General features: G+C 32.3%; 1 protein-coding gene across 1 annotated transcript in view; it reads right to left on the bottom strand.

Annotated features, from left to right (window-relative positions):
* Positions 1 to 805: 805 nt before the first annotated feature.
* The window catches only part of LOC139486149 (location of vulva defective 1-like), a 60,757-nt gene continuing 36,937 nt past the window's right edge, over positions 806 to 24,625 (bottom strand). Inside the window, exons 16-31 of the mRNA XM_071270884.1 lie at positions 23,662 to 23,924; positions 21,579 to 21,759; positions 20,298 to 20,393; positions 19,172 to 19,774; positions 18,317 to 18,859; positions 17,681 to 17,718; positions 17,169 to 17,329; positions 16,228 to 16,414; positions 14,820 to 14,930; positions 14,163 to 14,375; positions 13,680 to 13,794; positions 9,939 to 10,056; positions 8,941 to 8,983; positions 8,423 to 8,453; positions 5,211 to 5,450; positions 806 to 1,421 (exon numbers count right to left, since the gene is read on the bottom strand). Coding sequence (XP_071126985.1) covers positions 1,279 to 1,421; positions 5,211 to 5,450; positions 8,423 to 8,453; positions 8,941 to 8,983; positions 9,939 to 10,056; positions 13,680 to 13,794; positions 14,163 to 14,375; positions 14,820 to 14,930; positions 16,228 to 16,414; positions 17,169 to 17,329; positions 17,681 to 17,718; positions 18,317 to 18,859; positions 19,172 to 19,774; positions 20,298 to 20,393; positions 21,579 to 21,759; positions 23,662 to 23,924 — 3,086 coding nt within the window. The 3' untranslated portion in view covers positions 806 to 1,278. The remainder of the gene's footprint in view (positions 1,422 to 5,210; positions 5,451 to 8,422; positions 8,454 to 8,940; positions 8,984 to 9,938; positions 10,057 to 13,679; positions 13,795 to 14,162; positions 14,376 to 14,819; positions 14,931 to 16,227; positions 16,415 to 17,168; positions 17,330 to 17,680; positions 17,719 to 18,316; positions 18,860 to 19,171; positions 19,775 to 20,297; positions 20,394 to 21,578; positions 21,760 to 23,661; positions 23,925 to 24,625) is intronic.

The raw sequence follows: 24,625 nt of genomic DNA, 5'->3' as shown, positions 1-24,625 counted from the left end.
TCAGGGGTAGATGTTATGCTACTTCATAATAATGGGAATAAAATTGACTAAAAGAAATCAGCAATTAATTCACTGTATCCTGTATTTGTTTGGTCCTCTAGATTCGGAAAGCAAAAGTTATAAAAAAAAAATCAGTCAAATAACCACCTTTTAATGTTCACAGGATACTAAACTAACTTTCAATCAGTATTCGAGGTGAGAGGCTTTCAAACGTTTAAATTTGAGCGTACCCGATGGAGGTAAATACAGAAAAAGAAAAAAACACAATAGGAATTTAGATTATTTATTTCATTTAAAAGTGCTCGGAGCAAAGTAATTTGGGGTTCTCTTTAATGGGGGTCCAGATAGGATTTACAGAAATGAGAATAATACCTCACCCCCATAAAAAAAAATAATAAGAGAAAAATCTTCAATAACAACAGGTTACCAGTCTAGAGGGGACAGTACCCGGTATATCATATGCATGTCAGTATATTAGGACAAGTTACAGTATACATATAATAGGAAACGTTACCACTTTGACTATTATAAATATAGTCACCACTCCATGATTACATTTAGCCAGTCAGACGCGTTATTCGTCTACGAAAGTGGCAGCTACTATGATAATCTTAGTAATACTGTATTTGTTTACCTCAACTATTGTATCTGTAATTATATTGTATGTTTCTCTGTAAACCTGTATTTAGTTTTTAGAGAATAAAGTATCTATCTATATACTAGTAATTGTGTATCAATGAAGGTCAAGATTCAGTAAACTAGCGATGTCACTTAATTTGGATGAAAAATAAAAATACGCACGAGGCATGTAAAACTAAATTTATTTTATTTCAATTCTTGTGTTTTCTGCAATATGATTAAATCATTACATTTTTAAATGAATGTTTTAATATAATATGTTATTTTTTGGCTAACATCAATCTTGAGTCTTTCTGAAATTAACATTCATTTCAAAATGAATTAAATTATTCATGATGGCATACGTTTCCACAATAAAGTGCACAGGTAAATAAACGAAAAAAAATATTAATTGTAATCGTGTTTTCGTGATCATAGCGACAACATGTAATTAAAAGTATTGAATTCTTCGTTTAGTTATTTCATTGGTTTGTAAAAAGGGTTAAAGTGCGTGCATTTTTAGAATGAAGCGCTTCCCCAATGATTTTACAAAAAGAAGCATTCAATCCTGAAATAAAAGTCCCAGTTTAAACTTTAAAACAAATGAGACTACAGCTCTGACAAAAGTTCCTTATCAAAATGTTGACTGTTAAACAAAGTTTAATTGTTCAGATATATAAATTCTTTGATCCTTTGATTGCCTGTAACATCTTTGTCTAGATTTGCCAAGACGGTACCATTATCATTGGTGTCATTGCATTTCTCAAGTAAAATAACAGTCCTCCATTTTTGTTCAATCTGATCTGAAAAAGTTAACAAATTAAAGGTAAACAAGAATAGATATAGGCAATGGTATTTTGTCGATGTTCGAATTTCATAATTTGATTAAGAAGACAAATAAAGGTAACGAACACAACCTGAGGGAAAAACATGAACTTCAAAAGGTGTGAGAACGAGTGCGTCGACAGGGTATGAACTTCAAAAGGTGCGAGACCGAGTGCCGTCGACAGGGTAAGCGTCTCTTGCTGTGTATGCATAGTCCGTGTTATGAATACTCATTGAGCCAAAATGTCGCAATTAGAAATATTACTCATTAGGTACAATTACAGATTAGATGACTATTTCAGTATCTAAAGATCTAAGAATTCGAAAGCATGTCTCATGTTAGTGAGCTATGACATAGACATAACTGATATTTAACAATAGATTGAAATATTCGCCCTCAACATGATCAATTGTTTCACTGTGATAACATAAGTTCTACAAAATGAGAAGAATATATATATATATATATATATATATATGCCTAGGCGATTTGGTGTCACGATATCACAGTAGCATGTGTTCGAATCCCGGCGAGGGAAGAACCAAAAATTTGCGAAAGCAAATTTACAGGTCTAACATTGTTGGGTTGATGTTTAGACGAGTTGTATATATATAATATATATATAAACAAGTCTAAATTGAAAACTACGTTCAAACCTATGATTGCGTTGGATAAAAACCGCAATTTTTATACGTGTGCATGTAAAACAAATTTCGTTGTAGAAGGGTCTAAATACAGCACAAACAACATTTTCCAAAAGACCAAAAAAGTGAAAAAGTATATTTAAACAAAACGGGTCGAACAACTGATGTTCTTAAACCCTGCTGACTGCCATTGGCGATTGCCAAATAAAATTGATCACGAGATGTAACAAAATGCATCTCATATAAATTTAATACTAAACAGAAAACAATAAACTTGTGGCCAAGTTGTTATGCCACAAACACAAGGTGTAAATATTTTTTTTGTACACCAGATATAGACTTCGACAATACATGTCTCTGTAGTGATGTTAGGGATCGAAACGGTATTTGGAAGGCCATATAATTTAACCTCAAATTCAGATAGACTCTTGAATTTTAAGAGTCAATATAGGATGAACTGATCATATAAACCGGAGGGAAAATATGATACAAGCCCAAACGAAAAAATATAAACAAGTCTAAATTGAAAACAACGTTCAAAAATATGATTGCGCTGGATAAAAACCGCAATTTTTATACGTGTGCATGTAAAACAAACTTCGTTGTAGAAGGGTCTAAATACAGCACAAATAACATTTTCCAAAAGACCAAAAAAGTGAAAAAATATATTGAAACAAAACGCATTTGACTAACAGGTCGAACAACTGATGTTTTTTTAACCCTGCTGACTGCCATTGGCGATTGCCAAATAAAATTGATCACGAGATGTAACAAAATGGATCTTAATATAAATTTCATACTAAACAGAAAACAATAAACAAGATGTTATGCCACAAACACAAGTTGTAAATATTTTTTTTGTACACCAGATATAGATTTCGACAATATATGTCTCTTCAGTGATGTTATGCCACAAACACAAGGTGTAAATATTTTTTTTGTACACCAGATATAGATTTCGACAATATATGTCTCTTCAGTGATGTTAAGGATCGAAACGGTATTTGGAAGGCCATATAATTTAAACTCAATTTCAGATAGACTCTTGAATTTTAAGAGTCAATATAGGATGAACGGATCATATAAACCGGAGGGAAAATATGATACAAGCCCAAACGAAAAAATATAAACAAGTCTAAATTGAAAACTACGTTCAAACCTATGATTGCGTTGGATAAAAACCGCAAGTTTTATACGTGTGCATGTAAAACAAATTTCGTTGTAGAAGGGTCTAAATACAGCACAAACAACATTTTCCAAAAGACCAAAAAAGTGAAAAAGTATATTTAAACAAAACGCATTTGACTAACAGGTCGAACAACTGATGTTCTTAAATCCTGCTGACTGCCATTGGCGATTGCCAAATAAAATTGATCACGAGATGTAACAAAATGGATCTTAATATAAATTTAATACTAAACAAAAAACAATAAACTTGTGGCAAAGATGTTATGCCACAAACACAAGGTGTCAATATTTTTTTGTACACCAGATCTCGATTTCGACAATATGTGTCTCTTCAGTGATGTTATATATGTATAATATTTTTTGCCGCATCTATTCAATCTGGTAAAATAAAATGCATATTTTTTTATCAAGATATTTCTAGAGGTCTCAATCCAACCTTTGTTTTTTAGGAAAGAAGAAAAGCCCTTGCCCGTAATTTATTTGTAAAACAGAGTATCACATACGCGGATTCAGGATTTTGAAAAGAAGCGGGTCATCAAACTTAGCCTCGTTAAGAAGTATAACATATTAAAAGTCTGTACCACAAATATTTAGGGGTTCAGGTGAATTTTTTATTTCTATGTAGCAACATAAACAACGCCTGAATATAGAGTTTATACGATATTCCAGAACCGGATTTTCCTATCACAAATTCTACGATCGAGCGTTGCTTCTCACAAATAAGAGAATTGGTCCAAGAGGTAAAGCTGAAGTCATCCCTTGGAAAAAGAGTATATGTCATGATAAATTGCTTGGCGGTTATTGAATATCTGTGTGACAGAAGACAATCTTTCTTGGAATGTGACATCACCTGATGAGACGTATAACCGGAAGTTGTACCAACACGAACAGCAACATGTCGAGTAGGACCAGCTAACCCTTTCGGAGCAACTTAGATTATCCCAGGTGGTTGGTGTTACTCAGTATGTAGTTTTCTAATCATTAATTTTTTTTTACCATGGCGTTGTCAGTTTGTCGTCGAACGATGAATTGCAATACCCCTTTAGGACCTCTATTTCTCTTATCTCAAACACTCTTTTTTAAATAAACATAGGTTATGTCTTTTTGAAAAGACAGTAGAAATGCAAAACCACAGGTCACCGAAAGCTGATTTTTTTTTTAGTTCAGTCAAGGTGGTATAGAATGCTGGACACAGTGGAGTCGGTGTTGTATCGATATAACAATAGCATGAGTTCGAATCCCGGCGAGAAAAGAACAAAATAATTGAAAAATTTGAAGATTAACATTGTTGTGTTTATATTTAGAGTACTTATTAATAAGATATTAGTTTCAGCGGAACATCAACTTCACTGGTGATCCAATGGATGGGTCTGTCGTAGAATTGTCACTTGTTTAGACGTACTTATATATATTTATATAGTGGGCGAGATATTTTAGTGAATATTATGTTTGTTTTTACTGAATTACCGTGCTCTTCTGGAAAAAGATCAGTATGTTTGGTGTGTTATGAATACCTGCTATAGCCCAATGCCAAATTGTGCAACAGCAATACCTGCTATAGCCTAAGGACAAATAGTGTAACAACAATACCTGCTATAGCACAAGGACGAATAGTGTAACAGCAATACCTGCTATAGCAAAAGGACAATAGTGTAACAACAATACCTGCTATAGCCTAAGGACAAATAGTGTAACAACAGTACCTGATATAGCCTAAGGACAAATAGTGTAACAGTAATACCTGCTATAGCCTAAGGACAAATTGTGTAACAGTAATACCTGCTATAGCATAAGGACAAATAGTGTAACAGCAATACCTGCTAAAGCCTACGGACAAATAGTGTAACAGCAATACCTGCTATAGCGCCTTTAAATATATGGACAAATAGTATTAAAACAATACCTATTCATAGAAAAAGAAATAATTGGGGTACCTGCAATAACCTTCAAATCCAAGGAAGATAATAATGATATCAACATTCCGAATGTAACTGTCGATTGCTGTAACCATTTCTGTAATACCATAAAGCATTTTTCTTCCTGGCACAGGATTTCATCTTCTGAAGTAAACATGTCTGTATCTATCATCCCAACCATATTTACTATTTGTTTCCATTTTCTGGCCACTTCTTTCATTTGACTTATCATCACAATGGCCTTTACCAGGGGGATATCTGAAAATACAGACATGGCCTTTACCAGGAGAATATCTGAAATTACAGACACCTGTGTGTAAAGCGTATCAATGGCATCTCATTTGTTGATTGAATAACCACGCCATGTTAGAATTAGAACTAACAAAAGTTAGTATGTCATTGTTTGGGTTTAGCAAGCACTAGTGCAATACATCTAAAAAAAAAAATGACATACGATAGTCGAACAATGTGGTTGTGTCAACTGTTTTCTAAAAACAAAATTAGTAATTAGACAATGAGCAATGTGTTCATGATGCAGCTGGACACTTATTTGATTACAAATATAAACATTTCGTAGAAACCAGTGCACACATCATATCCTTGTCATGTAGCAGCTTTGCTACTTTGTGAATTGGGTACCATAATACTGCTTCTAATGATTTAGAAAGTACATGCATGTTATCTTTCAAATTAAGTTGACACTGGCTTCATACTTGTAATTATCTATTGATATTTTAACACAAATCACCGATGGTAAAACGGATATTCGTGTATACCCTTAATACGATTTCGATTGTTTAATTTCCAATATTTTTTAATGTGTACAATAAGATGAATTATGTGTTGTGCTTGGACTGTTACATCATGACTTGTTATATTGAATGACTTCAGTATAATACCTTTATATTTCTCGAGTAGATAATTCATAGTGTATCTTAAAAAAAACCAACATCACAGAAGCGTTAGTTTTTTTTCAATTTCAATTTCTATCAAAACCCTACTGTTTAAACCAACCAAGCGACCGGACAAACTATCTACTTCTTCTCTATCAATGTCTACCTTAATCCTTGAAACACATTTATTCAATTTTAAGTTATATTTGTAGATTTAAATTTACACTCAATGCCATTCGTTCGACACATATTTTTTCAATTTTGAAAAGTCAGTAATGGCAACATATGAGCAACTACTTTATTGATACCAGGCTTTAAATATGTACACCAGACGCTCATAAAGAAATAAAGAAAACAAAAATTTCAATAATGTATGAGCGTTGAGGGCTAATACAACGAAAGGTATGAGCTGATAGCTGTTTTTAATGTTTAGAATTGGACCTCTGTATAAATTGTATTAACTCATGCAAATGCCAAGTATTTATCTGATAACTTATAGGTTCGGTTAAAAGGCACGATGGATACACAGTTGATGTCATTTCTCTTTCGAATTACTGATATTATTACAGGTTTTATGAAATGCGATTTTGGCCTATTCCTAGTTTCCAAGTTTCTTTACTGGTTTTTCGAAATAAGTATGGCTGTCTCCCTTGTCATCCAAATTCCATTTAGAGTATGAATGTTTTCAAACGGAATTATCACAAAAATGCATTGAGCATACATTTACGTCTTTCCTCTTTTCCGTATTGGTGTTTGAAAAGATGTTGCTTAAATATTTTGTATATTATATTGTACCGTTTATACGATTTTGAAACTGACTCTGTTTACCAAACACTTTTCTTTGTTAGAGATACAACAAGAAAAATAGTGTTTCAGAGAGTTTTTGTTTTTATGTCTTCTTCTTCGCAACCGTTATAGAATATAGAAAGCAACACATTTATTTATCTAAATTGCACGTTTCATCCTCAGAATGTTACGTTTAAATTTGACCGAAACATTGAGGAGTCTTAATATGAGTGTTATTTCCCCTTTATATTTAACATAAGTGAGATGTTATAAAACGCATACCCCATTAGTCATCGAGACCTAGGATCTTTTGATTTTTATGTCCTTGGTCAACTAAAATGAAAATTAAATCAAAGTGGAAGGTCGAGATCATAATTTAAATTTAGACTTTGTCTTATGTTGACGGTTCAGAAATCGTTTAAGATTGCAACAAAATATTTCTAAAAATTTGATAATTGCAACATGTCATTACACTTAAAGTTTGGTCGAAAGGGTACATTAACATTTAATGACAGTTTTCTCCTCTCTTATATTTTAAATAAGCTGTATGGTGAGTAATGATTATCGGGTTTTCTACACATTGATATCGTAAAATATTAACCACGAGCCACACAGTGAACCTTTTTGGCTAGTGAGCGCATCGAACAAGCTTAAAAGTTTCACCTTGTGTCGAGTGGCTGAGTTTTTACGATATCTATACAAAAAAAAACCCGATTATTTGTTCATTGTTCTATCACTGGTCTTTTTCCTATCACTAAGACAGTTTCACGCTTGACGAAAGCAAGCTTGGTAACGTCTCCCCTCGCACTGTGCCGTCGCTGATAACTTCTCACATTACGTCGCTGATAATGTCTGGCCTCGTTTTGAAGCATTGATACGAGAACTACAGATCGACAGAGCAGAGTGATATAGGACGATAAAATAACTTATTAACCTTATATAGGAGAGGCATAGGCTTAACGACCTTTACATTTATGAAATATGTGTGAAGAAACATTTAATTAAATGAAACTAGAAGTGAAATTTTGAAAACCAGAAGTAGCTAATTATTTATCTCATTTTAAGCCACAGTATTGCGAAGCGATTTTTTTTTATGGAATCAGCGTTTATTTAGCTATTATCTGTCACCATAATTGAATTGTAATAATTGGATTTTTATTTGTATTGGGATTCTACAGAAAAAATGTTTTTGGTGCTTTTGTTGGATTACTTTCTTTGAAATTAGTTTATCATAATGATTTAAATTTGTGTAGGAAGAAGATGTTTGCTGTATGTCTATTCGTGTCTTATGTCTGTCAAATCCAAACAGATAAAGGATGAGTCTATTTTCAATTTGATGGTATTGATTCTAATTAATTTAAACACTCCTACACCTCAAAAAATAACCTCTAATTTGTGTTTATAATTATAATGATAATAGTACTATCAATTTTATATAGAAGTTTCAATTGAAACATAAATTTTAACGTGTTATATTCAAAATTAGAAAATTAAAAAAAATCTGCAAATAACCATATGGAAATTCGATTACTTTATATTTAAATTGCATACCAAAATAGGAATCTTTTCTATACGCTTGTATCTGAAATATATAAAAATTGATATGAATTCACAAAACAACGAAACAAAAACACATTTTTGTTTTCTCTTATTTTTGAGTGTAAATTGACATTGCGATAAGACGTGTCACGGTACTTGTCTATCCCAAATTCATGTATTTGGTTTTGATGTTATATTTGTTATTCTCGTGGGATTTTGTCTGATGCTTGGTCCGTTTCTGTGTATGTTAGTTACATTGTAGTGTTGTGTCGTTGTTCTCCTCTTATATTTATGCGTTTCCGTCAGTTTTAGTTTGTTACCCCGATTTTGTTTCTTGTCCATGGATTTATGAGTTTGAACAACGGTATACTACTGTTGCCTTTATTTAATCATATAGTATACTAACGACTCAAACAAGAATTGGAGAATTTTGATTTAGCAACTGGATAGGAATGACTCACAGATTTTAATATTTTGACACTATTTCCTATTTTCTTTTTAAGGACAAGAAAACACTGACAAAGAATTACCCAATGAATCTTTGATTCTTTTACAGTTACTTCAAACACTGACCTGAAAGTATATTAAATGCAATTAAATTATTATGTATTTCAGTACATGATTTATCTCACGAAACACTTGGTCTCTTCACTTCGTTCGGATTTATTTGTCGTTTAGTGATTGTTCATACTGTAATTTATGAATTTTTCTGCGATATTTCTGCTGACAATGTTAAAGTAATGGTACATTTGTCATGTTTGTAAACAAAAAAATATGTAGTACATGTAAGGCAAAACATTCCCTTTATCATTTTATTCTGCCTATATAAACATGAAACTCAGATAAAGAATTAATTAATCGCTTATATTAATTATTACATGTATCATGATTCAATATTTTTAATGACAGAACTTTCGTTCAAAACGCAAATGAGTGCCGAATCGATTGCATATGTTACACCCTTTAATAACACTTGGTCTCACTACGTTCGGATTTCTTGTCGTTACGTGATTGTTCATACTGTAATTTATGATTATTTCTGCGATATTTCTGCCGACAATGTTAAAGTAATGATACATTTGTCATGTTTGTAAACAATAAACATATGTAATACATGTAAGGCAAAACATTCCCTTTATCATTTTATTCTGCCAATATAAACATGAAACTCAGATAAAGAATTTGTTAATTGCTTATATTAAACTATGACATGTATCATGATTTAATATTTTTAAAGACAAATCTTTCGTTCAAAATGCAGATTGAGAGCTCGAAATCGAATGCATATGTAGCATCCTTTAATATAAACATGAACATTATAAGGATTCACCATGAATGACAACAGAACTAATATTTTCTTAAGTTTGCGAACATGAAAAATTCATAATCAGAAATGAAATGATTATTTCATTGATATACAAGAGATTTCTTTGTATTCCTAAACGATAGATAATATACACGGAAGAAGAACAATGATTAACAAATGATTCTTTTATATAATACAGCATTTTTCTATAAAATGTCGTACCATGGTTTGTTGAATGTAAACCGAAAGCCATTCTCTGTAGTTTTGAGAGTAGAGTTTATTTTCTCCCATTCTTTATCTGAACTTTCTCTGCCTACAATTATGTAATGGGCTAGATGACCTACAAAGAGAAATTAAAAATGTAATACCAGATGAGTAAAGATGTGTCTTCTTTGTTTCTATCTGCATATGTCTTGCTTTTTATTGAGATATATAGTATAGCCTGTTTTTTGCAAATATTGACTTCAACATATTCACACCATGTTTCCTTTTAATTATGACATATTTGACTGGGTCTTGGTTTATATGGCTTGTGATGCATGGATAACAGGAGACGCCTACCCTACGGAAGCATTTTGTCATTCTCGGTTTGGATATTCATGATATTTCTTCTGGATTTTTCTTCATTTACGAGTTTTAACATTCCATTTTGTAAATGGCTATATCCTCTTAGATAGTTGAGAAGGTTGCTTATATTTTTCGGTAAGCATGTGTTAAGTTTACACCTTCAATGTAGGAATCTAAGTGTGCATACTGAAAAAAAGTATATTGGAACAGTCATAAAATGACAAATACAAAGTTTCTAAAGTAGGCAAAATGAATAATAATCCTGTAAAATCCCCATTTTATATTTACTCATGTTTAAATTCAACTGAAGCTTAACAGTACATTTAACATGATTTAACAAACTTTACTAAAATTGTCCGTTTATAAATTTATAAATTATTAAGAAACTAAGGTTTCAACTCCCTCAGGCAAAGTTGGCTTTAGATTAATTTGGCTAATTATTTTAGGTATTTTTTGACATTCAGCTCTTCAACGGTTTCGGTACTTATACATCTTCGGATTTCAAATGTTTGGCTTTGAGCGTTCCTGATGAAGGTAAATCCAGAAAAGCGCTTCGGACGCAAGAAATTAATAACGTGTTGTTTTCAATATTTTACATCACTGGGTCGATACCTCTGCTGGTGGACTATCAGTCCCCGAGGGTATCATCAGCTCGGTAGTCAGTATTTCGGTACTGACATGATTTAACAAACTTTACTAAAATTGTCCGTTTATAAATTTATAAATTATTAAGAAACTAAGGTTTCAACTCCCTCAGGCAAAGTTGGCTTTAGATTAATTTGGCTAATTATTTTAGGTATTTTTTGACATTCAGCTCTTCAACGGTTTCGGTACTTATACATCTTCGGATTTCAAATGTTTGGCTTTGAGCGTTCCTGATGAAGGTAAATCCAGAAAAGCGCTTCGGACGCAAGAAATTAATAACGTGTTGTTTTCAATATTTTACATCACTGGGTCGATACCTCTGCTGGTGGACTATCAGTCCCCGATGGTATCATCAGCTCGGTAGTCAGTATTTCGGTACTGACATGATTTAACAAACTTTACTAAAATTGTCCGTTTATAAATTTATAAATTATTAAGAAACTAAGGTTTCAACTCCCTCAGGCAAAGTTGGCTTTAGATTAATTTGGCTAATTATTTTAGGTATTTTTTGACATTCAGCTCTTCAACGGTTTCGGTACTTATACATCTTCGGATTTCAAATGTTTGGCTTTGAGCGTTCCTGATGAAGGTAAATCCAGAAAAGCGCTTCGGACGCAAGAAATTAATAACGTGTTGTTTTCAATATTTTACATCACTGGGTCGATACCTCTGCTGGTGGACTATCAGTCCCCGAGGGTATCATCAGCTCGGTAGTCAGTATTTCGGTACTGACATGATTTAACAAACTTTACTAAAATTGTCCGTTTATAAATTTATAAATTATTAAGAAACTAAGGTTTCAACTCCCTCAGGCAAAGTTGGCTTTAGATTAATTTGGCTAATTATTTTAGGTATTTTTTGACATTCAGCTCTTCAACGGTTTCGGTACTTATACATCTTCGGATTTCAAATGTTTGGCTTTGAGCGTTCCTGATGAAGGTAAATCCAGAAAAGCGCTTCGGACGCAAGAAATTAATAACGTGTTGTTTTCAATATTTTACATCACTGGGTCGATACCTCTGCTGGTGGACTATCAGTCCCCGAGGGTATCATCAGCTCGGTAGTCAGTATTTCGGTACTGACATGATTTAACAAACTTTACTAAAATTGTCCGTTTATAAATTTATAAATTATTAAGAAACTAAGGTTTCAACTCCCTCAGGCAAAGTTGGCTTTAGATTAATTTGGCTAATTATTTTAGGTATTTTTTGACATTCAGCTCTTCAACGGTTTCGGTACTTATACATCTTCGGATTTCAAATGTTTGGCTTTGAGCGTTCCTGATGAAGGTAAATCCAGAAAAGCGCTTCGGACGCAAGAAATTAATAACGTGTTGTTTTCAATATTTTACATCACTGGGTCGATACCTCTGCTGGTGGACTATCAGTCCCCGAGGGTATCATCAGCTCGGTAGTCAGTATTTCGGTACTGACATGATTTAACAAACTTTACTAAAATTGTCCGTTTATAAATTTATAAATTATTAAGAAACTAAGGTTTCAACTCCCTCAGGCAAAGTTGGCTTTAGATTAATTTGGCTAATTATTTTAGGTATTTTTTGACATTCAGCTCTTCAACGGTTTCGGTACTTATACATCTTCGGATTTCAAATGTTTGGCTTTGAGCGTTCCTGATGAAGGTAAATCCAGAAAAGCGCTTCGGACGCAAGAAATTAATAACGTGTTGTTTTCAATATTTTACATCACTGGGTCGATACCTCTGCTGGTGGACTATCAGTCCCCGAGGGTATCATCAGCTCGGTAGTCAGTATTTCGGTACTGACATGATTTAACAAACTTTACTAAAATTGTCCGTTTATAAATTTATAAATTATTAAGAAACTAAGGTTTCAACTCCCTCAGGCAAAGTTGGCTTTAGATTAATTTGGCTAATTATTTTAGGTATTTTTTGACATTCAGCTCTTCAACGGTTTCGGTACTTATACATCTTCGGATTTCAAATGTTTGGCTTTGAGCGTTCCTGATGAAGGTAAATCCAGAAAAGCGCTTCGGACGCAAGAAATTAATAACGTGTTGTTTTCAATATTTTACATCACTGGGTCGATACCTCTGCTGGTGGACTATCAGTCCCCGAGGGTATCATCAGCTCGGTAGTCAGTATTTCGGTACTGACATGATTTAACAAACTTTACTAAAATTGTCCGTTTATAAATTTATAAATTATTAAGAAACTAAGGTTTCAACTCCCTCAGGCAAAGTTGGCTTTAGATTAATTTGGCTAATTATTTTAGGTATTTTTTGACATTCAGCTCTTCAACGGTTTCGGTACTTATACATCTTCGGATTTCAAATGTTTGGCTTTGAGCGTTCCTGATGAAGGTAAATCCAGAAAAGCGCTTCGGACGCAAGAAATTAATAACGTGTTGTTTTCAATATTAAACATATTAAGAAAGATGCAACTAACTATAGTATGTCCATAGTTCTGGTTTCAAGTTCTATATTATTTATTGTTTTCTATAAATTCTTCGGAGTTTATAATTAGGCAAATCAGTATGATATTATGGTTAAAAAGTAAACTACTTCTTGTACACTGACGTAAATTGGTTAACTCTGTTAGTATAAGCAGTATGTTTAACACATATAAACATTTCCTCTTTTAAACTATTGCCATATAAAACAGGCCCTACATTATTGTATCTATGTTATCCTCGTAACTGTATATCTGTATAGGTTACATTGACATGGACAATGAGGGCAGGGGGTCATGTAATGATAAATATACATAACTTACTATATTTGCCATTAATTCCACTGACATCTGATAGTGGTAAATAGATCTCTGATTTTGTTAGTATTTCTGAATCAGTATCTACATTTAAAATTGTTGTTGATGGCCCCTTTTTTGACTGCAGAAGAAAGAATCTTGATTCATCCAAATATATCTAGTTATTGCTCATAAGAAAAAACTGTGAAGTGAACTATACTAGTCACTTTTGTTTAGAAAATACAAAAACTAAACCCTGAACAATAATGATAATGCTTTTCTGTATTAATTCCAAATAATCAAGTTGTGAGCACTGTGTTTTTATTTTGCTTTCAAACTTTTCATATATTAACGATTTCTAAGTTAAGGTCACCAGCTACCCGATGTAGGTTATATAAGAAACATGTTTAATGCAAACGGCGGATTTAATAATCATATGTGAACCATGAAACAATATTTGAAAAACACGAATTTAATTTCCAGAAAAAATATGTATTAATTGATATTTACCCGCATAGATACAGACGAACATTGCGGGAAACATCCTTTTTCAAAAACAATTTTTGTCTCCAGGTCATATGACGTGTATATACTTTCACAATTTCTTGAAGGAATATACGTTTCAAATGGCCCCCAACCAGAATTTGAGAACGTCTGTCCAGTTTGAATCGCAGCAAATATGTGTGGAATGTTCTTTAGTGTCACCCGAATTCCTGCTTGAACCTTAACGACGAAAGAAACTAAATTAGCACAAAATATATATGTACAAAAACAAAAACTGATCTGCCTACGCAGCCTGATATTGACTAAACATAACTTATATTTTATTAAAAAGAATGGTAGCTGCTTCACTGTTTTTTTCACTCCCATTTACCTGGTAATACATTGACTAATGAAAAATTAACTGAAAATAAACAATTCAAGCTATCATAATAGGGGATGGATTTCTTCGTACTATGAACAACACAATATTTTTTTTGTAAAAAATGTTTCCCTTCTTTGTATTTGATGGCTTTTTGTTCAATATTATTGATGTTTATTAAAATTATTTTATATCTCACAGCGGTATAATACTGTATCATGGCTGTATAATCACATTTATATAACATATACATGTTAAGACAAGTCAAATAATTTGAGATTGACATTTGAAAGTGAATAACTTACATTACAAGCTGGATATATTTTCCAATCTTCTACATCTTGTTTTGTCATGACTGCGTTAAAAGCTGTCGCTGAAAATTCTGACAAGTCTAAAATGTCTACTAAAACAGATCCCTAAAAATAAATACTTCATTAAAACTGTCGTATTCAAAACAATACACATTTGAAAAAGTGAGTTTTTTTTCACCATAGCTCCAAAAATTATAAATCTTTTATACTAGTAGATTATTTTAAACAGATTTAAAAAAGTCTGAAAGTGTTTTAACAACTGTTTTGTATCTCAAATAAAAAAAATTGGATATTTGTTTACGAGATTCTATTACTAATACGAATGCTTTAGACATTGTCTTTGGCATAGATGTAAACGTGGTAAAATAACGGAAAAAAAATAAGCAATTTCACTGGGTTTTATGGGATTTGCTTGGTGAAATACGCTTTTTAAAAATAGCAAATACATATAATACAAATGTTGAGAATACCCGTAAAAAAGTACTGAGGTGTAGCATCTTTCATTTGCAGTCAGTATTTCGATCCATTATATAAGGTAGATATTCCTTGTTTTCGAATTGATTCATAGACTTGAATAGTTCATAAATCAAAACAGAATTCGGTGACCTTGCAAGAACTCTAATCGATATAACCATGATAACAGATAGCTATATTTAGTTCGTGTAGAAATGTTTTAAAAAAGGCATTTAAGTTTAAACACTTTAAAATAATGTACTTATGCAATGCTTACGTGCAATGTTGATTAGAGGATTTTTCGTTTGTAATATCTCAGAAAGCAAATTTAGAAAAGTCTCGTATACATTTAGAAAAGTAACGTATATATATTTCATTTTGTTAGTGAATTCATAATCAGTAAGTTCTATTCACTTGCAACATTTCATGAGTAGTCGAAATATTGCCAATAACCGTACACATGCACCTGATATAACTTCATTTTGCTTATATTTAGTACAAAACAAAACTTTGTGTTTCATTATTTACACTTAAACCATTTCCAGAATACACACAAGGCATTGGACAATATTTTGTGTTCATGTAAGCTTTATGACAAAACTGTGTACTATCTTCTCCAAATTATAGCCGCCCTTCTAACAATTTTAAGCGTGTAAATGCACGATGGTTTTTATCTTAGATTTTCTTGTGCATATTGCTAAACTTTTTATTAACGATTCTATATCATTTTTATAGTCGATCGCTTTTTTTGCTACCGTACGATTTGTATTTATCAAACTAAAGTTGTTTTACTTTTCCACAATTGTGTTCAATTTGTTCACAACATATCTGGATATTTGAGACAGACTTATAATCAACGATTCTGAACAAATGTTATAAAATGCAGAACACTTAATCAACATCTTAATAATTAAAGAAGAAATTATGTCTTATATAAAAATATTTTCACCTGTATATTGATGTTTTCGCGTAAGACAAACTTAAAAGAACTTCCAACTTTTCTGTCCTTTATCTTTGAACCAATATTTTGTTTGCTATACGGTATTAAAAAACAGTTGACGCCTATACTGTAGGAATAAGACAGGAATGGTACTGTCAGGATAATCAATGTTTCACCCGACCTTTCATAACCAAATCTATTACAAAACAAGACAATAGTAAAAAAGTATACCGTATAACAGTTCTATATACTATTAGTGTTATTCTTTATCAAAGACCATTATGCATTAGTGGTAGAAATAGCGGGAAACTGCATTAAACAAGATAACTTTTTACCAACAATATATTAAATACAATTTTATGGGGCTATTTTTAAATAAATCGACTATTAAATCCTTACTATACCTTTTTGTCAAGCGATTGCAGAAATACAGAATTCAAAATATTTCCCCCATTTTGCTATATCACAAATTTAAATTAGATTTAAGCAAAATAATAGCTATTGAATTGATTGAAGTCACAACAATAGCTTTACTAAGACGAAAATTATTATATTTAAAGTATACAATAATATCCAAATATTGGTTGAATATCACATTATAGCTGACTGACAATTCAAAAAATTATTATAAAAATATGATTTGAAACCGTTTGATATTTGAAATACGATGAAAGTCCTTTACAACTGATTTTCTACTGATTTGTATAGTTTGTTTTTATGTGGTACTGTTAGGACACTGTCCCAGGTTCCTGGAAAGGAGAATTGATTAGCCCTGCAGCTGTACCAAGCAAGGAGCCTACAATTTAGTGTTTCTCGTTTATTACTGTATATTATATTTGTTTTTCGTTTATTTTTTGTTAACAAATAAGACACGAATTGCTTACTGTGTTTATATGATGCTAGTACGTTTCTATAATTTTGATATGTAAGAAAACAAATGCTATACATACAAGTATTTGGTTGCATATCGTTGGCGCTTGACATTCAAACAATCAAGCTGGACATTCAGCTTTTTCCAACGAATCAATTTGATCATCAGTTGTACTAAGACTTTGTTGTTTTCGAATTCGCCTTTTTCAAGTTTACTGGTTGCACTGCATAGTTTCTCAATCTAGTAAATTTTTCATATTAAATCAAAATAAATATATGAAAAGAAACAACCCTTCAACTGGCCAACAACATATGGAATGATCTATAGATCATTGTTTTAGAGCAGGAATGATGCTCACATTGTATTTACAGGTTTACCTTCAGGTGCAATGCTTGTTCTGACTTCGTTGTTTATTGATGTTTGCTTGTCATGTTTTGAAATTTTTGTCATATTTTCGGAATCCTCTTGATTTCTCCAATTGAATGCCTTAAACAAATTTGCCCATTGACCCCCATTTTTCTTTAAATAAATCATATAAATAGTTTTTCAGATCTGAAAATCGTCAATGATAAAGCTATGTAAAATACTTACACGATTCTGAAGTTTACCATCATCTTTTTCTATCATTTCTAAAACAACCATAAAATTAACACTATACTTGTGTGGCAACACTCAGTACATTAAACAATCTATGTTCTACTACTTGTCTTAATTTACTTGAAGACAGATTAGCACCTAGATGACTCAAAGCGATTTAGACGCGCACAAGCTTGAAAATACTATAGTTAATGTATTTACCAATCAACAACAATATAGCTAGTTTTTATTCAGTTCATTATCACAACCAAAATATCTTTAATTAAATCATTATTAACACAAAATAAAACTTATTTGTTCTTTCACTTACATCGTACTTGGCGGGAAATCTGCTTAAAGTGGTATATTAAAACAGGATGTCCCATATATTCATGAAATATAATATCCGGCAACGAATGTAAACAAATGCAGTATTATTCATTACACCTTTATATACAAATATAAATATGATTCCTATGTCAGGTTTTTTTTTGGTGTTGTAATTGTTTTTCTTAGAAAAGGTAGATGAATTGAATGATTTTATACATAAAAAACGGCAGTGACAAATTTAGTTTCAGACGTATGATCTTCTTTTGAATATTCCTAACAAATCAAATAACTATAATTTGGATTAAGGCGCTTAACACATACCTTGTAAGAACAATTTATTTTTTATCCACTGTATGAACTTGTTGATTTTTACCCATAAATGGTTGTTCAAATCTTGATCAAATTGAAGAACACCTTTGTCTAGATCGCTTTTGACGTCGTTAAACGAGAATGTCAACAGTGATATAAAAACGTTGACCAAGGTTATTGACACACTGAATGTATAGAGTCCAAAATAAAATTTGACTAAAACGTCGTCGAATGCTTCTGTGTTATACTTTTTCATAGATAACAATACAATTAAAAGTGTGTTCATGGTTTCAAACATGTTTTTGAACATTTCGTCTTTACGCCCTATGGTGAGCCATATCAACGCGGCAAATGCAGTTAGTTCTAGAACAATTATCACCATGAAGGCGACAATTGCTCCTCTAGCGATTTTTAATGATGAAATCATCTTGAAGAAATGATAATTGAACTCAAGGGGTGATAGAAGATCCAAAATAATGATAAATAATAACATTGCTAAGGATCCTTGGTAAGCAGCATCAAATTGGTAGACCTTTTCGAATGATATGTAACGACCTGAAAAAAATCATAATAAAACAGTGACAAGTGTTCATGTATAGCATAACACATACTTTATTTATTCTTAACGGGATTGACAATTTTAGACTTAGCAGGACCAGTCAAAGATTGAGTAGTAATCATAGACAATAAAATAATTTAAACTGAAAAGTTATTATAAAAAAAATAACTATAAACACGTTTATGTGCACAGTAAGGTAAATATTGTATTATTTAAAATGTATATAAACTTAGTATTGGGTAGATGTTTATATGAAACATCACTGTCATTAAAGAGTTTTACATGCAATCACTTACAGTAAAACTTACCAACACTTTCTCTAAGAGATGTGATCACAGAAATCGTAGCATCAATCCTTAAAATATAGCATATTATGGCAACTGCACCAAAAGATAACTCAAAGAATTTCGAATATGTGTGAACAAGTAAAAATGCATTCATCCGATTACTGAATAAGAATACAAGAAACAGTACAAATCGAGCACACCAAACTAGTACAAAAAATATCTGTAGCACTAATATAACAAAGTCTAAAGAAGACTGGTATGGATAAAAGCTAGCAGACCATACATGTTTGGTTAATGTTATGCTTCCTGTAGTTGGTAATTCAAAGACAAGTTTAATTTGACTAAATAATCTTGAGTTTGCGTTATAAGTCACTAAATCTAAAAATAAAACTCTTGTTCTGTAATCTATCCAATCATGTTCCATAAGATCATCAATGTATTTTGATACCAGACTTTGCTTTGGACCAAGGTCTACATAATAGCCACCAGGTCCATATGTACCATGTTCTCCAAAATATGTCAAATCTCCAGCTGGATCAAGGGCATCAAATCGATAATTTAGGAAACTATAATGATATTCTTTATTTTCGTCAAAGCAATCTGATTCATTGTAATCTCTCCAAACTAAAAGAAAAAAAAAGACAGGTAATCAACCTAAATAATTGTTTTTTTCAAAAAAGTAATAAATAAAAGATATCATTACTCATTATCCATATATGTTCCTCACTGCTGCTTTATACAGACGAACTTGCATTATATAAAGAAGAATGTATGGTATGATTGCCAATGATACTCTTACGGTCCGTCTGACTGTAAAACCTCCAACAATTAGCTAAACACCTACCCCCGCATAGCTTGATATAATATTTTGTATTGTTTATTTTTCACTGAAACCTGTATATAACAGTTGTCATTCAAAATTGCCAAAATTCACGTTAAAGAAGTTGGCATTAAATAGATTTAAGATATGCAACTAAATAAACTCATCATAGATATCAGGATTGAAATTTGATATTTCCACCAGACGGGCGTTTTGTCTACAAAAGACTCATCAGTGACGCTCGTACCAAAGAATGTTTAAAAGGCCAAATAAAATACGAAGTTGAAGTTTGTTTTTAAACATTTATACAAAATCAATTGCACATACATGGACAAAAGTTGGCGGTCTCTTCAGTTTCTTCAGAATAGGACGGAACACATCTCCGAATAGTATCTTGCGTAATGGCTGGTCCAGTACAATTACCTATAATGCAATAACTATTCGTATTACTAATTATTTATTTGAAGTTGTATGCAGATCCTATTTTACCTGTGTTCAATTCATTCTCAAATATACTGACCGACCTTAGAAACGCAATACTAGATTATTTTTTGTTATTTTTGAAATTATGTGTCACCGTCAAAAGCGATGACTGCCTGTTACAAACGCCAAAAGTGATTGTCAGAATGGTCAACAAATTCTGGTTGACATGTTTTGGGTTCTGTTTTACACCTTCTGATTTTGCATTTGTTCAACCCATTAATTGATTTTGGCAATTATACGGTTGGACCTTGAAGGCTTTAAAGGTTTTCCTTCAGTCGATTCTTTGGCACTTCAATTAATGGGAAACATGTATAGAATGCATCTGTACGCAATGGCATTCGACAATTTGATTAGCAGTTGACGTTGCGGTCGTAAATTTGTCTGGCAAATGACGTTACGTAATCAAATTCTGTTGACGGTCCATTGTCACTACATGTTGATCTGTTGCTAGCAACAAATCTTGTCTACTTGTATCGTTGTCGGAAGATCAGTAGGACGAGATTTTGAAGTCATACAGAATGGTTGCAGCATGTTTATGTTTTCCTGTTTGCAGTATTCTTATGGGCTGATTCAGTTTTTTATTTCTCAGTCTTGGCGATATGGAGATTCAACATTTTTAACTGATTTAAGTGTGGCAAAGGATTGAAAGAATTGTTTCACAAAGCAAAAAAAAAAACTGAAACCATTTTTCATGGGTCCCAAGTTTCGCTTTGAGAAATTCGTGCGACTTCAAAAATTCGGTATGTTCATAACCACTGGTAAGTCAGATTTTGATTTTTTGTAAAGAGAAAAAAAGTATGGTAAGCATGAAAAGTAGTTGTAAGAGAATCAAACAAAATTTGGTAAAAAAAAATCAACAAAATGAGTGTTGCGTTTTAAAGTCGTTCAGTATAGTACAAATTCGGAGGTATTTAATCCTAAGATATGGAACGGACTCTTGTACTGTAAAGAAGACATGTTTTGAACATCCGATATCTTTCTTCTTATTCTATTGTTCTTAAAGAAATTGTATATACAGCATGTGTTTTAAGCATGTAAAAAATTAAAGCAAATTTTCAATGGGAAGCTTATAAAAACGATTCATAAAAAATGACAATAAAACATAAAATGAAACAAAATAGTTACCTTTTACTCGTAACTGTCGCAAGCGTGTTAATGTCAAACGATAGTTATATGCATTTAGAAGAAATCTCTGAATATATGCGGGTCTCAGTAATTCATCGTTTTCTGTTTCCCACCACTTTGGATAAACAGCTCTAGAAAATGTGGTCTTAATGTAATCAGAAATTTCACTTGACGAATTTGGCTGCAATTAAAACAAGTGTAAGGTTAGCTCGTCAATGTCTTAATTCAATATGAAGCTTGCCAATTAGCAAGAGGAAAATAAATTGTTAACATTTTGAAGAAACTAGTGGCACGCAGAAAAATATCCGCATATTGGTTTTTTGTAAAGAGAAAACTAGAGGCTCTAAAGAGCCTGTGTCGCTCACCTTGGTCATTGTGAATATTTAACAAAGGAAGCAGATGGATTCATGACAACATTGTGTTGTGGTGATGGTGATGTGTATGTACGTCTTACGTACCTTACTGAACATTCTTGCTGCTTACAGTTATCTCTTTCTATAATGAACTTTGCCCAGTAGTTTCAGTGGAAAATGTTAGTAAAAATTTACAAATTTTATAAAAATTGTTAAAAATTGACTATAAAGGGCAATAACTCCTTAGGGGTCAATTGACCATTTCAGTCATGTTGACTTATTTGTAAATCTTACTTTGCTGTACATTATTGCTGTTTAAAGTTTATCTTTATCTATAATAATATTCAAGATAATAACCCAAAACTGTAAAATTGCCTTAAAATTACCAATTTAAGGGCAGCAACCCAACAACGGGTTGTCCGATTCATCTGAAAATTTCGGGGCAGATAGATTTTGACCTGATAAAAAATTTAAAAAATCAGGATTTCCTCTAAATGCTTTGGTTTTTGAGTTAATAAGCTAAAAACTGCATTTTACCCCTATGTTCTATTTTTAGCCATGGCGGCCATTTTGGTTGGATGGCCGGGTCACCGGACACATTTTTCAATCTAGATACCCCAAAGATGATTGTGGCCAAGTTTGGATTAATTTGGCCCAGTAGTTTCAGAGGAGAAGATTTTTGTAAAAGATAACTAAGATTTACGAAAAACGGTTAAAAATTTACTATAAAGGGCAATAACTCCTAAAGGGGTCAATTGACCATTTCAGTCATGTTGACTTATTTGTAAATCTTACTTTGCTGAACATTATTGCTGTAAACAGTTTATCTCTATCTATAATAATATTCAAGATAATAACCAAAAACAGTAAAATTTCCTTAAAATTACCAATTTAGGGGGTAGCAACTCAACAACGGGTTGTCCGATTCATTTGAAAATTTCAGGGCAAACAGATCTTGACCTGATAAACAATTTTACCTTGTCAGATTTGCTCTAAATGCTTTGGCTTTTGAGTTATAAGCCAAAAACTGCATTTTACCCCTATGTTCTATTTTTAGCCATGGCGGCCATCTTGGTTAATTGGCCGGGTCACCAAAAAAAACTAAACTACTAAACTAGATACCCCAATGATGATTATGACCAAGTTTAGTTTCATTTGGCCCAGTAGTTTTAGGGGAGATTTTTGTAAAAGTTAACGACGACGACGGACGACGGACGACGGACGACGGACGCCAAGTGATGAGAAAAGCTCACTTGGCCCTGTGGGCCAGGTGAGCTAAAAAGTGTGGTAAGCATGAAAAGTAGTTATAAGACAATCAAACAAAATTTGGTAAAGAAAAATCAACAAAAGTGTTTTATTTAGATTATTTATATGTTACATTAAGCTATTAAATATAAAAGCTCTGTAATTTTAAATTCTACATTAAAACAATTGCTCCTATGCAATTCTCTTTTAATATCCTGAGCAGCTGATCGCTTCTTTTTCTAAACGCTTTCGTTTTCGTTTTTCATGTTCGACTACGTTTCCTGATACGGACCCTGTTAGTTTATTTTTAAATCACGGTCGGGTAGCTTTCAGGATTTCGATATCTATTCGTTGAAGGTGTTCTGGTTATTTTTTCTTCTTCATAAACCATGTCGTGAACTTAAATCGACAAAAAATGATGCATGACAACTTGTTATATGAAAACAAGACTGAAAATTACCAAGAACACATTTAGATTGTCTTACTGTATTGATTGTAGAAAGAGTATTTAAGATATGTTGGTTTTGCAGATATGCAGAAGAAACATCATTATGTGAACAGATTGCTGCAATGAGTATCACATAAAGAAATATTCCTATCCAAGTGCGTAGTTTGGTCCACAGTCTTGTGTCTGATTGAACAGTTTTACGGAAAAGTATTTGCTCTTTGCTCTCGAGTTCATTGCCTGGAAATAAGGGATAGTTGACTCTATTGTGGTCATTGTTTGTTCTGCACTGTGTATATACATCTGTAATAAACATACAGGAGTGCAATATTTGCTAATCTAAGAAGAATCTATAACTATGACTAAAACTATTGCTTTACTTTAAGAAATATGTATAGGACCTGCACATGGTGTATATATCTCCAAGTTGATAAGATATTCCAGAGCTTGCGTATTCTATCATGATTTCATTGTTACAGGGCTGCTGCTAACATGCCCTTCAGTGACTCATCGAATTAGGCTTATCACCAAATTTGAACTAACATGAGCAACACAACGGGTGGCACATGTGGAAATGAAACTACTCACTCTTACGGAGAACTTGAGATCACCCGATTTATTTAAAAGGGGTTCGTTTTACACTTGGTTAAGTTTTATGAGTTGCGATCATTAAAACATAAAAACATCATTTTGAATTTTTGGAATGCAATGAGCCCAATCTGATATAAAATAATTTCAAAATAATATTCACATAACCAGAGTAAATTATTTGAATATATAACAGTGAAAAAATAACCATATACTTAAGTCATTCACACCAAACTGTGAGCAATGTAAAGGACAAGGTACGATAAGGCCTGTTTTTGCTCCCCCTTACTTTCTCATTTTTCTAAATATATTAACATTATTTTTTAACATAATAAGCTTTCCAAAATGAGAAAATAGGGGGGGGGGGGGGCAAAAACAGGCCTTATCGTACCTTGTCCTTTGTTTTCAATTAATTT

This window comes from Mytilus edulis, chromosome 8 (assembly GCF_963676685.1).
Source record: "Mytilus edulis chromosome 8, xbMytEdul2.2, whole genome shotgun sequence".
NCBI lineage: Eukaryota > Metazoa > Mollusca > Bivalvia > Mytilida > Mytilidae > Mytilus > Mytilus edulis.
The sequence above is the reverse complement of the archived record's forward strand: the minus strand, read 5'-3'. Positions and strand labels throughout refer to the sequence as shown.